The following is a 16,274-nucleotide window of genomic DNA, read 5'->3' as shown; positions in this document are numbered from 1 at the left end:
GCAGAGGAAAGACGGCCTATAGGAATATTGACTTATTCTCATAAAGGTCTCTTTAAGAAAAATATTGTGTGTCTTAGTAGCCCAAGGGACAGTAAAGGAATCTGGTAGGAGAGTGCAGGATTAACTCGCCTCTCTCTGGAAATACTAGAGTGTGTGTATGAAAAGGACAGAACAGAGGTTAGTATGCTCAGAAGAAGTTAATCTTTCTACCAGCCTCCCTTCATCTCCGCCACACCCCCTGACAATTGATTAAGGGGTGGAACAAGTAAAGAAAGGCAGCTATTCAATAGGGGTCAGCTCAGATTGGTATGTACAGTTCAATGTTTTGCAAGAGAAATGTATCTAGAACTATATCAATTTACTTTCAGCTTGACACAAATATCTCTGTGCAGCAGTACAGCAAGAGCCTCAGTGCGCAGATGTTTACATCTTGTCATGCTGGTAGCTTATCTTCCTGTTTTTATATGCTAAGTGTATGCTTTCATAGTTCCACCCCTCTGTCATAGCATGGTCTTGTAAGCTGCTATCAAGTGACTGAAAATACATATCCTGACTCAGCATGCCTTCTACCTATAGGGAGATGCTTAACCAGTTCTGTAGCAGCATGGAAAGTAAACTTCCAAACAGGTATTGTGCAACAACTTTATTACAGTACTGTATATCTATCTATCTGGCTTGATTCATCAAAACATCTCTCTGTTGCTGCTAAAGTAACAGCAATACAACATACAACCTTTATCAGACCAATACTTAAGGTGGCCATACACTGGTCGATTTCTTTCATTGATATACAGCCCATTCGATCATTTGATTGAATCTACTAGAGATTCAGTCGATGACACTGGACAAAAGTTATTGCTCAATTGGTGGCAGGTCAGGAGTGTGTCACTTGCGGTGTTTGATTTTGTGACGAGCAACTTGCGGATTCGCCACTGAAACTCACACTCCCCTGTCCACTGGGGTGCCTCCTACCATGGGCTTGATTCACAAAGCGGTGATAACTCAGTTATCACGCCTAAAAGACTTTAGGCGTGATAAGCGGTGCAAAGCTGAGTTATCACCGATTTGTGCTGCTCTTCGCGCGAAGCTCCCGCGCGCAAAGTTTTGCGCGCGTAGCGCACCGCGCTGCGCGCGCAAAGTCCCATAGGGCTCAATGGACGCTGCGCGCAAAACTTTGCGCGCGGGAGATCGCGCGAGTTTCTTCTTATCACTCCTAAACTGAGTTTAGGCGTGATAAAGGGCTTTTCACAGGCGTGCAAACACTTTGCACCGCTTTGTGAATCAAGCCCCATGTCTTCTTTCCATGGCTAGACTCTCCTGCCTGTGTCTTTTCTCCCAGGGCGCCTATGTGACATCAGAAACACTACAGGCCTTTTGTGGTCACCTAAGGAACATCATGCCACGGTATCCCTAGTATTTAGTCATGCAACACAGGCGTCCCAGGAGAGAAGACACAGGGTGAAGCACCATCAGTGGAGAGAAGACAATGGAGGAAGTGTCAGTGGACAGGTGAGTGCGTCTACACTCAGCATGACCTGAATGGGATGGGGGGAAAGCTGGAGGACATAGATGGGGAGAGCCAGCAGGCAGTGCACACAGACTTTCAATAGATTTTATGCTGAACCAGTTGTCTGGTAGCCCTGCTAATCTATTTGGCTACAGTAGTGTCTGAATCACACTAGAAACCATCATGCAGCTAATCTTGTCATACCATAGGGCCAGTGCACACCAAAAACCTCTAGCAGATCCGCAAAACACTAGAGAGGTTTTTGAAGCAGATTTCCAGAGCGATGGAGCGTTTTTGTGTAGCAGATTTCAAATATTGTTACAGTAAAGCTGTTACTGAACAGCTTCCGAAACAAAAATGCCTGAAAACCCGCTCTGATCTAGCGTTCTTCAGAGCGGTTTTCCACTTTCCTATACTTTAACATAGGCTATAATTCATAAAGGAGCTGTCGGTAGTGCGGGAAAACACCGTTCTTCTCCGCAAGCGGTACTTAAGACTACAGGGTGGTCATTCATAAAAAAGTTGCCTGTTGCGATACAAGTGCGGAGGTTTTCTGGAGGAAGCTGGCGGTAGCGTGGCGGAAGACATGCGGAAACATAAAAGCTGCCCGATTCCCTCCGTGCGCTCCTCTGTCTGATGCTGCTTGGGAGGTCCGTCCCATTCATTCACAAGTAATCCGCCGCCTATCGCTACTGTCGAGCAAGCGGTATTTTCCTTCCGCATACCGCTTGCTCTAATCTTTATGAATGGACGTGTTTGTTACTTTTCTAGATTAATCTAGAAAAACTCCGCACAAGGCGGAAATGTATCGCTCTTCAGGGGAATGTCAGCTTTTCATGCGGAAAGAGCATTTATGAATGGGGATTTTGCTGAGTGTTCGGTAAAGTCAGCGGTATTAAGCATTTCCGCATGCGGAAATGCTTTATGAATGATAGCCATAGAGGCAGAAACGCCTCAGAAATCTAAAAAATGCTGCAGCCCCAGAGTTTGCGTTTGTGGAAAAAACGAACCGCTCTGGTGTGCGCTAGCCCATTCACTTTCATTAGCCAAGCGGTTTTCCCCTTGCAAGCTTTTTAAAAAACGCTCCAGAACCGCTCTGGTGTGCACCAGCCCTGACAAAAATGTCAGAAACTCCCGATCTGTATGCTTGTTCAGGGTCTCTGGCTAAATGTATTCGAGACAGAGGATCAGCAGGATAGCCAGGCAACTGGTATTGCTTAAAAGGAAATAAATATGGCAACCTCCATATCCCTCTTGCGTTTGTCCTTTAAACCTCCATCTCAGATGTAGACAGTACAGACTACAGTTTAGTTTTGATTGGCCAATTTACCACCTCCATATAGTATGATGGCTGACAGACTTTAACCTCCCTGGCGGTAAGCCCGAGCTCAGCTCGGGCTATGCCGCGCAGGAGAAATCTGTTCAGAATGGGATTTCCTGTTGGGATTATGCGCAGGAGGGGATCGGAGGGGCTGGGCGGACGCCGCAGGGAGGGGGGAAGCATGTAGCTAGCACTAGGCTAGCTACATGCTAAAAAAAAAAAAAAAAAAAAACCTCCCGCAGCCGTGCACCGCATGAAATCATACTGGCAGGGAGGTTAAATACCATCAACACAATGGGCTCTATTCGCAAAGCATTACAGAATTCGGTAATGCTCAAAAGAGCAGATTTTACCGATCACCTACCCAAATTACAATTCACCAAACTTGGTACCGCACAGAAAATCACAGTTTCAGACTAATGAGGTAAATTACCCACTTGTGCGGTGGGAGATGGCAATTCACAAAGAATGCCACACTTCATTTACCGGTCAAAAGCGTTTGGTAATTTTCTCCAGACCACAGTAGCCGATAACTGGCTCTCCCTCTGCTGTCTCTGTGCGGTAACTTGACAGACAGCCTTTGGGGAGAGCCAGGCAGCCAATAGAGAGAGCCACACAGCCTGCTTCTCACTGTGATTGGATGCGATAGGATGCTGGTGGGTCTTTCAGTGTAACAAAACAGAACTAGCTGACAAATCTCCCTGCATCCCTTTAGATGTGCATATTTGTATTGTAGCACATAGAAGAGCTCCCTCTGGTGGCTGCAGCACATCTAAAGGGATGACCGTATGCACAGTCTGGAAAACCTCCGAGTCTCACACACAGCTCCCTGCCAAAAGGCTGGTAAGTGATACTTACCGACCAGGGTTTAGTGAGTTGAAGCATGTTTGTTCAGTAAATTACCAAACTTCGGCCTCACGGGGGAAACCGTTTGTGAATTTGGAAAAAAAAAAGTGTAAAATACTGTATGAGGTATTTTACCATCCAAAATGACTTTACTGAACTGCTTATTGTGAATAGAGCCCATTGTGTAGGTATTAAGTTCTCACGCTTCACGGAGGTGGTATAATTGGCCAACCAACGTGTGTACCTCTGAGAGCAACAGGGAGCAAAATGGGGAGTGAAATTATCGCCAATATGGACCCAAACAACAGTAAAATCTGGCAGCGGTTTTTAAGAAGCTATTGAAATCCCCAATCGTTTTTGGATGTAGTTAGTTGTTAAAATATAAAGCATATATTATGTAGTAAGTGTGCTCTGACAGGTTTGTTTAGTGTGGTGAAGGAAATGGAAAGGATACATATCCAGTGCTGCTCAAATCTGATCCGGGAGACATTCGGATAGTTGCTATCCAGTTATCTCCCAGTAAACCTGTGTGTGTGTGTGTGTGTGTGTGTGTGTGTGTGTGTGGGGGGGGGGGGTGCCAATCTTACCTGTCTGACATCTTCTTCGTCCGTCAGCGCCTCCCACTATGCGCTCCACGTGATTACAAACACTTCCTCCTTCAACCCGGAAGGAGGAAGTGTTTGTAATCACGTGACGCCAGGGGATGGACGAAGAAGACGTCAGACAGGCAACTATCCGGATGTCTCCCGGATCGGATTTGAGCAGCACTGTACATATCTATAACATACTCTAAACAATGTATCCTGTGGGAAAAAGCCAAACCACTTTGCTAGCACAGCTGCTGGCAATGTCTGTTGCTGATTATGGCCCGGTGCACACCAAAAACCGCTAGCAGATCCGCAAAATGCTAGCAGATTTTGAAACGCTTTTTCTTATTTTTCTGCAGCGTTTCAGCTAGCGTTTTGCGGTTTTGTGTAGCGGTTTTGGTGTAGTAGATTTCATGTATTGTTACAGTAAAGCTGTTACTGAACAGCTACTGTAACAAAAAACGCCTGGCAAACCGCTCTGAAGTGCCGTTTTTCAGAGCGGTTTGCGGTTTTCCTATACTTAACATTGAGGCAGAAACGCATCCGCAATCCAAAATCTGCAGCAGCCCGGGAGTATGCGTTTCTGCAAAACGCCTCCCGCTCTGGTGTGCACCAGCCCATTGAAATACATTACCCTAGCGGATCCGCACCCGCAAGCGGATCGCAAACTGCAGCCGAACCGCTCTGGTGTGCACTAGGCCTATGTGACTCGCATGCAACTTTCATAGACTTGGCTACAAACTTACTATATGGTGCTGCTAGTACTAACCTTTGTGGCTGGAATATAGTGCTTAGGCCTTGTTCAAATTACAAATCGCTAGCGCAAGCGCTGAGCGATTTGCTCTTAGAAAAACGCTTTTGTGGAGTTATGATTTTTTTACACTTCCTGATGTCAGTCAGGAAAGGAACTCTTTGATATGAAATGAATAAATACATTGGGCTCTATTCTCAATGAGTTTCCGCATGCGGTAAAGTACATGCGGGAAGTTTGCACCCAAAATACCGGCAAGTTGGGATTCTCAAAATGTTCCGCATGTTTTTTCCGCATGCGGAAAAAGTGTGATAAAAGTGCGGGATTCATGCGGTAAAATTTCCGCAAAAGTCGGTATTTTCCGCAATAAAAGATCAATTCTCAAAGATGTTCAGGCGCATCATTTCTTCGTTAATTACCGAATTTTTATCACCTACAAGAAGTAGGTGATATATTCCGCATCCCATTGACTGTAATGAAGTGTGGAGGCTTAAGGGCTGTGCTTGGTGGACTTTAACTTTTTTTTTTTAAACACTTTTTCATGCGACCTTTTTACCGCATGATTCCCGCATGAATAATGGCTGTTTCCGCATCTTTTTTCCCGCATGCGGCAAACATGCGGAAAATGTTAGTGAATGCTGAAAAAATGCGGAGTTTACCGCTGGCGGGACTTTAGCGCTAAAATTTTGCGGTACTTTTGGCTCTTTGAGAATAGAGCCCAATGTATTTATTCATAACAGTGCTCAGGAATTCGCTTTTGGTGTTTTGCAATTTCCCTATTTCTGTTGAATCACAGATGCTCAGAATTTTTTTTTTCATAAATCACTCCTAACCAGGGCTGGTTCACACTTAAATCGCAAAATTTAAATCACCCAGCCATTGCGATTTTGCAGAATAAAATTTTAGCGATTGGCAATTCTTGTTCATGAAAACGAGAATCCTGATTGCCCCAAAGTGCTGCATGCAGAGCACCTGCAATTTATGCAAATCACAAACACTGCTGTGAGATTGATCCCATAGGGATACATTTGTCACAGCGCTTTGCTGGTCATCAGCGACCAGCAAAGCACTGAAAAGCTCCCCAGATGTTCCTCAGTGTGAATTAGCCCTTCAGGTGGCCACTAACAGTACAATTTGCCAAACGATCATTTATAAATGATTATTCATATGAACAATTGGAAATTATTGTTTAGGACAACTAATGACTACAAATCTCCTAACCAATCAAATTGATAGGATCGATCCAAAAATTGGATTGATTTCCTTAATCTGATTGGATTGGTTAGATTTTTGTCAGTTAGTAGTCCCATCCGATCATTTCTGGACGTTCATACGAATAATCGTTAGTAAACGATCAGTTGCAGATTTGTATCAGGGCTCGTTTCCACCATAGCGAATCCGCATGCGGCGACGAGATGCGGATTCGCTTGGTACATTGAAGTGGCCGGGGCTGTTTCCACCTGTGCGGCGTGCGGGAGCGATTTGGCGGCGGGCCAAATCTGCACGGCGGGACCCACAGAATTCGCCTGCGTCGGGAATCCATGCGAATCGCCGCTAATGTATTTAATAGTAAAAACGCATGCGTTTGTTACATGCGTTTTTACCCGCGATTTCGCGTGCGATTTCGCACCCTTTTCAATGTTATTTTGCCCTGGCAGTGTCATGGTTAAATCGCGGGTAAAAACGCATGCGGAAACGCATCCGCATGCGTTTTTACAAGCGTCGGAATGCGGCCGAAATCGCGTCGCAACAGTGGAAACGAGCCCTCATGAGTGGCTACCTTTACGGTAATAATGTACCTTTTTTAATGTGTACACTTAGAATACACTTGCAGAGGCTGCACCACCTCAGATGTACACAGCACAGACCACAAGTAATCCTGGCTACAATAATATCAAGCAACCGGAAGAAATAAAAGTGTTTATGTAGCTAACTGGCAAATACACAACTAGTTCAAACATTACTTGCTTCCCCATGTAATCAAACGCAGCATTGTGCAAATATGTTTTCTTCCCAGCAGAAAAGTGGCTTGTTTAGAAAACCTGGGCAGGATTTGAGAGAGGCTCCTTGTGCAGCACAGGACTGATCACAGCTTGGCCTGTAGGAGGATCTCGTCCAGTGCTGGTTTTGTGGCAGCTCCAGCAAGTCTCACTCATACACACATCATCTGTTGCCAGGAAAGTCAAGCTGCAACTTAAAAATGTACTCTGGTTTAACGTGGCTCTCCAAACAGGGCGTCAGGAACGCAGGACTGAAAAAGCAAGCGTTTAGCATTAGCACTGGCCATTACCACCAGGCGTACAGGACAAGCGTGAAAGCTGAAGGCATCTGGCAGAGAAGACACTTCTCACAACTTTCTGCAAAGCCCTGGGCTGCCTGTGCTACCTGGTGCAGACACCTGGGCAGCCAGACCCACTCTGCTAATTATGACCACGTGTTTCAGTCTGCAGTGAAAGACCCAGAACAAGTGTGGGGGCGTGCAGCCCAAAATATCACATGGTTCAAGCCATGGAACAAACTTGTGGACAACTCTAATCCCCCATCTACAAACTGGTAGGTTTATGTCTTGCAACTTTTCATTTTTAGAAGTTAATTTAATACTTTATAAGATACCTTAGTGCTGCCACATATAAAAACAGGGGGAGCAGGCGTGTATTCTATGCTCTCCTCATGCCCTCTGCTCCCCTGTTGTCCTCTGCCCCCCTCCATTACTTTTTAATAGGCATCCAAAGCTTCTTACAGGTGGGGGTGGTCGGTGGCAAGTGCGCTGGCGAGTGATCGAGGACACGTGTCACATGAGGAGAGCGTAGTACATATGCCTGCTCCCTGCCCCCCCCCCCCCCCCGTTTTTACATTCGTGTCAGCGCTAAGGCATCCTTTAAGGGCTGGACCCCACAGTTCACAATGGGACGTTATGGTCACACGTTATAAATTCTTATAGCTCTGCTTTCCACATTGCAGTGACAAGTCTATGTGAAGTTCACAGTGCCACATTAGCATTGCGGTGTAAATATTGCTTTATGGTAACGCACTGCTGCAGTGTGTTACCTCTAAATGTACACATTAATAGATACAGGGAAGCATACTTTATCATTGCCTGTATGCTTCACTGTACCTACTGTAGGCAACGTTAACGCGTCAGTAGTGTGCTTTATGACTTTTTTGTTGCATTGTAATTTTGCGTTGTGCCGTTAACATCGCCCCACAACATAATGTCCCACTGTGAACTTACCCTGATAGGTCTTTTTATCACTTTTTTAGAAGCTATTCCTGGAGGTTTTAAAGTCATTTTGAATTAGAGTAAATCTTATGTGGGAAGAAAAAGTTACTTAACCTTACTTGGGGTATCTTCAAGCCCACTCTAGTATCTAAAGTCTCTGTTGTGCCGCTGTCACGCCATACACTGTCCTAGCCGCATGTGATTTCTCGATCGCGCTTCTGTGGCTGAGTGTTCTGCGCATGCATAGTTTGTAAAACTTGTAGGGGTGCTTATCCGTTAGCCGGGCGCATCCGGCAGGTGGCGCTAATTACTATTCCCCTTCCAGGCCAACATAGATAGTAGGGAAAGATGTAACTCTGGTGGAGTTTTGTCGCCACCTGCCGGATGCGCCCGGCTAACGGATAAGTACCCTTGCAGCTGCGCATGTGCAGAATGCTCCCGGGAGCATGCGCTGTAGGCCGTGACTGTTTACCTTGGCTGACAGCGGAATAGTGGAGGGCACCAGAAATACACTGAGGGGCCTCAGATATTTTGGGGGGCTGGAAGAAGCTGGTAAGTACACCTCAACTACCCTCACTTAGCAGTTCCTCAAATTCAAGTGATTGCAATTTGTATTAGTGATTTTTAACCTGATTGGTCTATAAAAATGTATTTTTGTTGCTATGGAGCTGAAAGAAGCTGTGCTTTGTTATGAATGGCTGGTAGCCACAGAAACTAGTGATTGGCACAATGAGGCCCTCTTCTGCTCATCTGTCACCTTGATGTCTGTAGATTCTGTCAGTGGACTGGATGCACACCTTTGCTGTTTTTAAAAAACAAACAAAAAAAAACCTTGCAAGTCTTGTGGGATAATAAAAGCACAGAAAAATCACTTCCTATACTTTGAACAGGAGCGCAATTGCTCAAGAAAATCACCACAATTGCAATTTCCGGTAAATCAAATTACTTCAGTGGAATCACCACCATTGACTAGCATTGACCTAACACGCCGGAGATCGCAAAATGCTTCAAAAGCTCTCCTTCGATTTTCCCATTCGATTCTCTGCAGATTTAATCACTTTGATAGAATCATATGGGGATCAATTCCTTAATGCTGGACTACACAATGCAATTTCCCATCCGATCGACGAGTAATCGGATGGGAAGTTGTACCGTGTGTACATGTCTAAACTGCTCCCGATTGATAAAGGGATCAATTTTCCAATGATAACCTCACAAAATCGATCCCTTTCTCGATTGGAAACAGTTTGGACATATTGGAAATAATTGCCTGATTCCCAAAGATCAGGTTGGGAAATTGCATTGCGTGTTCCCAGCATGAAATGTTTAATTTGATTTTGACCAAAAATCGATCAGAAGTATGTATTGGACAAGACGGAAAATCTAGGTCGATTGGGGCAGGAGCCATAACTGATCGACAGGCCGTTGATTTGAACCGAACAGTGCATTGCTGTGGTTTGATCAATTTTCAATAGATTCTTTTCTCCAAGGAATCAATTGTTTTGGAACAGTAAGTGGAAATCTATAAGTGCATGGCCAGCTGAACAGTGTCTCTTCCCCCCGCTCCTTCTTCATCTTCACAGCTTTAGATTCCTGTCACAATAGGGCATGGCGTCGCTATACTTTCTCCCACCGCTCCCCTGTTGCAGTGGCCAATAATGTCAATGAGACAGGCCACAGTACCCATGGTGTGATATGACAGAAGTGCTGGCAAAGCAGACTCTGCAAAGTTTTTGGCGAACGGTACTGCTTGTCATGCAATTGCATTGGAGTAAATGGCACCACACTGATGTGTAAGCAAGTGCATTGCCATTAGTTTCTGTGCAATCGGGCTCCAAGCGGCACTGCACTTGCATACATGTTTGGGGGCATGCAGATTTCTCTATCGCTGCTATCTTCAGCAGGGACAAGCAGTGGTGTAACGAAGGAGCTTTGGGCCCAGTGTGATATTTACATGAGGCCCTAAGCACTCTATTGATATGGAGCCTCAAAACCTACCAAGGACAACTGCAGTGTCAGAGGTGTAATCAGAGTAAGGAAACAGTTAAAGGTAGCCTAAAGCAAAGTGAAAAAAATAATAATTTCACTTACCTGTGGTTTCTACCAGCCCCCTGCAGCCTCCCTGTGCCCGCGTCCTCTCTGGATGTTCCCCACGGCTCCCCGCAGCAGCCAAGTTTCATTTTCCACTGACTGGCCAGTTGATGGAAACTGCGTCTGCATGCTTCCTCGATCACGCTCCCGCTGCTAGGAGCATCCTGCACAGTACACAGAAATCTACTGCGCAGGACACTGCCACGGCAGCGTGATTGAGGACGCGCGAGGGCAGGGCTGCACAGGCGCATTTCCCATCGGCTGGCCAGTCAGTGGAAGACAAAACTGCTGCTTTAGGTTCCCTTATAAGTATTAATACTATTCAATTTACATATAGAGGTGTTCATTGTCAGCAAAGCACCAATGCAAAGCTAACAAGATGGATGAAGGACGGCCTCTAGTTAGCCCCTCTAGCCCAAGGCCACTAGTGACAAGTCTGCATGCAATGGTGCTGTGCAATGTGCTGCAGTGTGCTCTTTTGACGTACACAGATCGCACTGCACCATGTGTGAAAGTAGCCTTAATGCTCATTTACGCGGATGTTTTTTGAGGGTGGTAAAAAAAAGCTGCGGTGTAATGACCTTAAAAATACCACCATGTTACCTTTTGCATTGCATGCATTTAAATTTGGTTATCAAAACGCATGGAATTTGCCAGCTGTAAGGACACCCGTGTGTTAATGTCACCGTGTTCCCACTAGTGCAATCCAGTCCCAATGCACTGTTTCAGTTTTGGTGCAATGCTGTTCAGACCCATCCCACGGGATTTTGGCATCAGACCAAAAATTAAACAGCAAGCACACAGGAAAAACTATTGTGTTCTTGCTATGCAATCTATGGTGTGAAAGGGCCCTTATGCTGGGGATACACGGTACGTTTCTGTGCCGTGTTTCGAGCTGCTGATGCTCCCAGCTGATTATTGCCAACCTGTCCGATACCCGCGCGGATCGATTCCACGCGGACAATAGCGGGGAATCGAGCAGAAGATAAGGAAGCACCCGCGGGGACGAGCGGGAATCGATCGGGGCGGCCGAGGGGACGCGGCGGGAGTCGAGCCACCGGATCGTTCCGTGTATTCCCAGCATTATATGCCCATCCACATGACTATGGTTATGCAGCATCAGGACTAAAGGCAGGCAATATGACACTGTATGCAGTGTCATGTATAGAGACGGTTGTATTTTTTGCATTTCCCCTATTGATGTGTGGAATTCACGGCAGAAATGCAGTTACAGTTTAGCTGCCGACCCCAGAATACCACAAATGCAGAAATTTTTTTTATGAGCATGTAAAAAAAAAATGTATAATCTGTGTGTGTACAGTATACAGTACATTGGTGGCATACCTAGGGTATATAAATACATAATAATGTGGTTAGACAGTAGACTAGGACTGATAGGTTTATACTGTGAGCTACTCTGGGGACAGTCTGTGACATGACTATATACTCTGTAGTGCTGCCAAAGGTGTCCGTGCTATGTAACTAGATAATAGTAATAAATAATATGGTAGGACATTAATCTATGACTATGACATCCCCCAATATTTCACTACAGTATAGGATAGGTAGGCATTAGATTATCTGTCCTCTTCCCCCCCCCCCCCCCTTCTCGGTGGCATTAGTGACTTCCGTTGTCTGCTGTGCTTGGCTCCTCCAGCTGAGGCAATGAATGCAGAGTATTGCGTGAGTGGAAACCATGCTGATATCTCACCTTATCTGCTATGCAGCACTGTCCAACCTTCTGTCCACTCTGCTCTCCTCCTAGCGTCTGGCATCTCTTCCTGCATCATGTAATTACATTAATGTTTTTATGTGCTTAAAGGGAACCTGAACTGAGTAAAATTATTTAAAATAAACACATGAGGTAACTTCAAATGATCATTACATAGTTACCTCACCATCAGTTCCTCTCAGAAGCTCACCATTTTCTTCTGACCATGATCCCTTCCACTTCTGACAACATTTTGTCAGGACTGAAATATATCAGTTGCTGTCAGTTATAACTGAGAGGACAACTGATGTGCCAGTTAATGTCCATGTTTCCCTATGGCGATTTTTAGATGTGAACAGGGCCTTCAAGTGTACCTGGATATCTTTCATCTCAGGTACACTTTAAAACCCATTTCCCACATTTATACTTACCTGGGGCTTCCTAAAGCCCCCTTGAGGCCCCTGAGTACCTCGCTGTCTCCCCGGATGGCTCCTGTCCCTTCCCCCAATACGACCCAAAAACCTGGCCGAGTTGTGCATGCGCTACCAGGCACGCGTCCCGTCTCTCTCCCGCGGAACGTTCTGCACTTGCGCAGACAGTGCGACTTGGCAAGGCTACCAGGCTGTACTGTGGGGGACAGGAGCCACCCGGGGAGACAGCGAGGGACTACTCGGCCTCAAGGGGGCTTAACCCTCCTGGCGGTTAATTTTTTTTGCCAAATAGGCAGAACTCCTTTTTTTTTTTTTTTTTTTTTTTTTTTTGGTTTCATGTAAAGCTACCAGAGTGGTAGCTACATGAAACACCACTAGAGGGCGCATGTGTCCCTCTAGTGCGATCGTCGCCGGCATCAATAGCAAACAGGGGAACGCGTATATAACGCTTTCCCCTGTTTGGCTTCTCCTGTCGCCATGGCGACGATCGGAATGACGTCAGCCGACGTCCCTTACGTCAGACGCCTCCGATACAGCCCATAGCGCTGCCTGGAACTCATTGGTCCGGGCAGCGCAGGGCTCTGGCGGGGGGGGGGGGCCCTCTTCCGCCGATGCGGGCGATCGATGCAGAGCGGCGGCGATCAAGCTTTGCGCGCGGCTAGCAAAGTGCTAGCTGCGCGCACAGCACTTTGAATTGTGCAAATCGTCCCACCAGGGGCTGAGAGAGCCTCCTGCGCGGCATAGCCCGAGCTCAGCTCGGGCTTACCGCCAGGAAGGTTAAGGAAGCCCCAGGTAAGTATAGACCTGAGATGTGTTTCATCTCAGGAACACTTGGATCAAAGTAGATTGCTTGCTTTATTGGTGGAAACTAGAATGCATTGAGGATATTTGGAATATAGGAACATACTACACAGGAAAGATCTAGAACTTTTCACTGAGCTAATGATATTTCTGAACCTAATAATTACTTGACATCTGATTAATGAAGCTGTCAGGTAATTAACTGTTTTCAGAATCTGATTAGTCCCAGTTGAATTCTAGCTTTTGCAGAGTGGGAAAAAAGCTGAGTACAGTAGTTGCAATTCAGATCACCTGTTCAACAGCCAGCAAAATAATCTTACAGAAGGAGCATCTAACTTTTTCCTGCAAACCATTTTCTTATATGGGGAGGGGACATCATCAGCAATAAAAGCCTGTAATATACTGTATCTAACCACTTACTGCATCTTGTGCAGTATATTCACGGGCCGGCAAAACTTCACTTGAAGTACCAGGGCCGTGAATTTAAAGCGGTTTAACACCCAGCATTACAACTTTGCTTTAAAAGATTGCATACAGCTTACAAACTATTATGCCAGATTTTTTTTTAAGCAGAAATTCACTGAATGGGTTAAACATGACATTTTAGTGTTGGATTCAACTAGGAATCCGCATCCGTTCTTATCTTTTAGTTACAAATGTATCTTTATTTGGAATACAAATAGACCTTTGAAAAGCCTGCCGGGGAAGCCCTCTTTGTTCTCTCAGAGCAGTGTTTGTTTGTTACATTGTAGATAGATACATTTGTAACTAACTAAACAAGCAAGCACGGAGGAGGATTCTAGCTAAATGCAGCACTAAAATGTCATGTTTAATCCATTCAGTGAATTTCTGCTAAAAAAAAATCTGGCATAATAGTTTATAAGCTGTAAGCAATCTTTTAAAGCAAAGTTGAAATGCTGGGTGTTAGACCACTTTAAGTCTTCAGCGGCGGGTGGCCGTTGTGCGCAGTCCTGACGTTACCCATTAGCGGAGAGATGAATGTTTCCATTCATTAATCGAAGTCCCCAATTCAATAAACCCTGGCTTCTGAGACGCCTGCATTCAGTGTATCTTCCTGTTGTTACAGTGCTACGCATTACTTCGTGAATCGGAAATAATGACTGAGGACATATTGTGGCCAAATAGTAAATTACACAAAAATCCACTTTTATTTAATAAAAATCCCAACACTGACTTTTATAATTGACTATTTCCCTCCCACAGTACCCAACATTTTTTGTATAGGGAAAAAAATTACATAAGTAACCTTAGGGACTGAACTTTTTGTTTTAATATTTGTCAAGAGGGTTAATTTGCTGTAATTTTTTTTTTTATTTACAGGCTTGTATTTATTGCTGGACGCAAAACTGAAAAATGCAACTTTATTTCCAAATTATTGGCGCCATACATTGTACTAGGGACATTTTTTAAACATTACAATAACCAGGACAAATGGGTAAATTGTGTGGTTTTTATCCACAGTAGAACGTTTTTATTTTAACACTATAATGGCCAAAAACTGAGAAATAGTGAATTTAATTTTTTTTTAATTATTATTCCAACTGAAATGCGTTTAGGATAAAATTATTCTTAGCATAATGTACCTCCCAAAGAAAGCCTAATTGGTGGCGAAAAAAACAAGATATAGATCATTTCGTTGTGATCAGTTGTGATCAAGTTGCAGTATTGGCGAAAGAATGGGAGGAGTGCTGACAGGTGAAAATTGCTTTGGTCCTAAAGAGGAACTGTCACGAAAATCTTAACATTTAAAACACATACAAATGAGAAGTACATTTCTTCCAGAGTAAAATGAGCCATACATTACTTTTCTCCTAATTTGCTGTCACTTACAGTAAGTATTAGAAATCTGACATTACCAACAGATTTTGGACTAGATCATCTTCTCATAGGGGGGTTCTCAGGGTTTTCTTTGTTTTTAAAAGCACTCAATGAATTGCTCCATCCAACTGCCAAAATAGTGTTCAGCGAGCAGGGAGGCTGGCCAGCATCTTTGTATTAATCATTTTCAGGGAATGTCTTTATAAAGAATAAAGGCCATGCGGAGAATCCCCCATGAAGAGATGGATTAGCCCAAAACCTGTCGGTAATGTCAGATTTCTACTACTTACTGTAAGTGACAGCAACATAGGAGAAAAGTAATGTATGGCTCATTTTACTCTGGAAGAAATGTACTTCTTATTTGTATGTGTTTTAAATTTTTATTTCATTGTTTCCTCCCTTCCAGAGGAAATGTTCTGTGTCATTGCAGTGATCATACCTTGCACAGGACCATTTTAAGAGGGGGCGTGGCAGGTGTTGCAGCTCTCTATAGGAAGGTCTGCGGCACATGCTGCTACTCGCCCTCAATCCAAAAATGTGTAACTACTTGCCTTTCCTACTGCAGTGTCCACTATTCTTCTGCCAGCCGCTTCCTGTTCCCTTTATTATGAATATAAAGGCGGACATACAGCTACCGATTTTTGCAGCACGATCAATAATTTTATCAGGTTGAATGAGTCGGTAGAGCAACATGTCCGTGTGATGATTTTGGGCAAAAATCAGTTGAAAGCCTCCATTCGACATACAAGAAATTCCCGACAGACCACCAGCCGCTATCTCCCAAGTGTTTCATGCTGACATCTATCAGGACTCGGCCTGAATGAATGGACTGGCAACAAATCCTTCTCTGCTTAGAGAGAGAGAATCTGTCTCGTGGTTGATCTGCCCGTATGGCCACCTTAACAGCACTGGCTCTTCTGGAGTCATCTCTGAGTGCTTCTCTTCTGTATACAGTTCCTTTTACCTCCTATCTGTGAGTCTAAAGAAATCAGTCTATTTTCATAATCTTTGTGAACAGGTAAATGATCTGTGAGGGAGGGGAAGAGAGGATACTGAATTGATTATATAGGCTTTAGGTTCTAGTGTAATTTTGTCCAGGTTTAAATAAAAAGCACTGCATGTCACATCTAGATGGTGGCTGCCACCCGCTCAGACTTATGTGCATGAGA

At 44.7% G+C, this 16,274-nt stretch overlaps 1 protein-coding gene across 1 annotated transcript in view; it reads left to right on the top strand.

The window, feature by feature from the left end:
* Nucleotides 1-7,045: 7,045 nt before the first annotated feature.
* ACSS3 (acyl-CoA synthetase short chain family member 3) overlaps nucleotides 7,046-16,274 on the top strand; it is a 212,379-nt gene continuing 203,150 nt past the window's right edge. Inside the window, exon 1 of the mRNA XM_068276864.1 lies at nucleotides 7,046-7,565. Within this exon, the coding sequence (XP_068132965.1) occupies nucleotides 7,213-7,565 (353 nt within the window). The 5' untranslated portion in view covers nucleotides 7,046-7,212. The remainder of the gene's footprint in view (nucleotides 7,566-16,274) is intronic.

This window comes from Hyperolius riggenbachi, chromosome 3 (assembly GCF_040937935.1).
Source record: "Hyperolius riggenbachi isolate aHypRig1 chromosome 3, aHypRig1.pri, whole genome shotgun sequence".
NCBI classification, from domain to species: Eukaryota; Metazoa; Chordata; class Amphibia; order Anura; family Hyperoliidae; genus Hyperolius; species Hyperolius riggenbachi.
The sequence above is the reverse complement of the archived record's forward strand: the minus strand, read 5'-3'. Positions and strand labels throughout refer to the sequence as shown.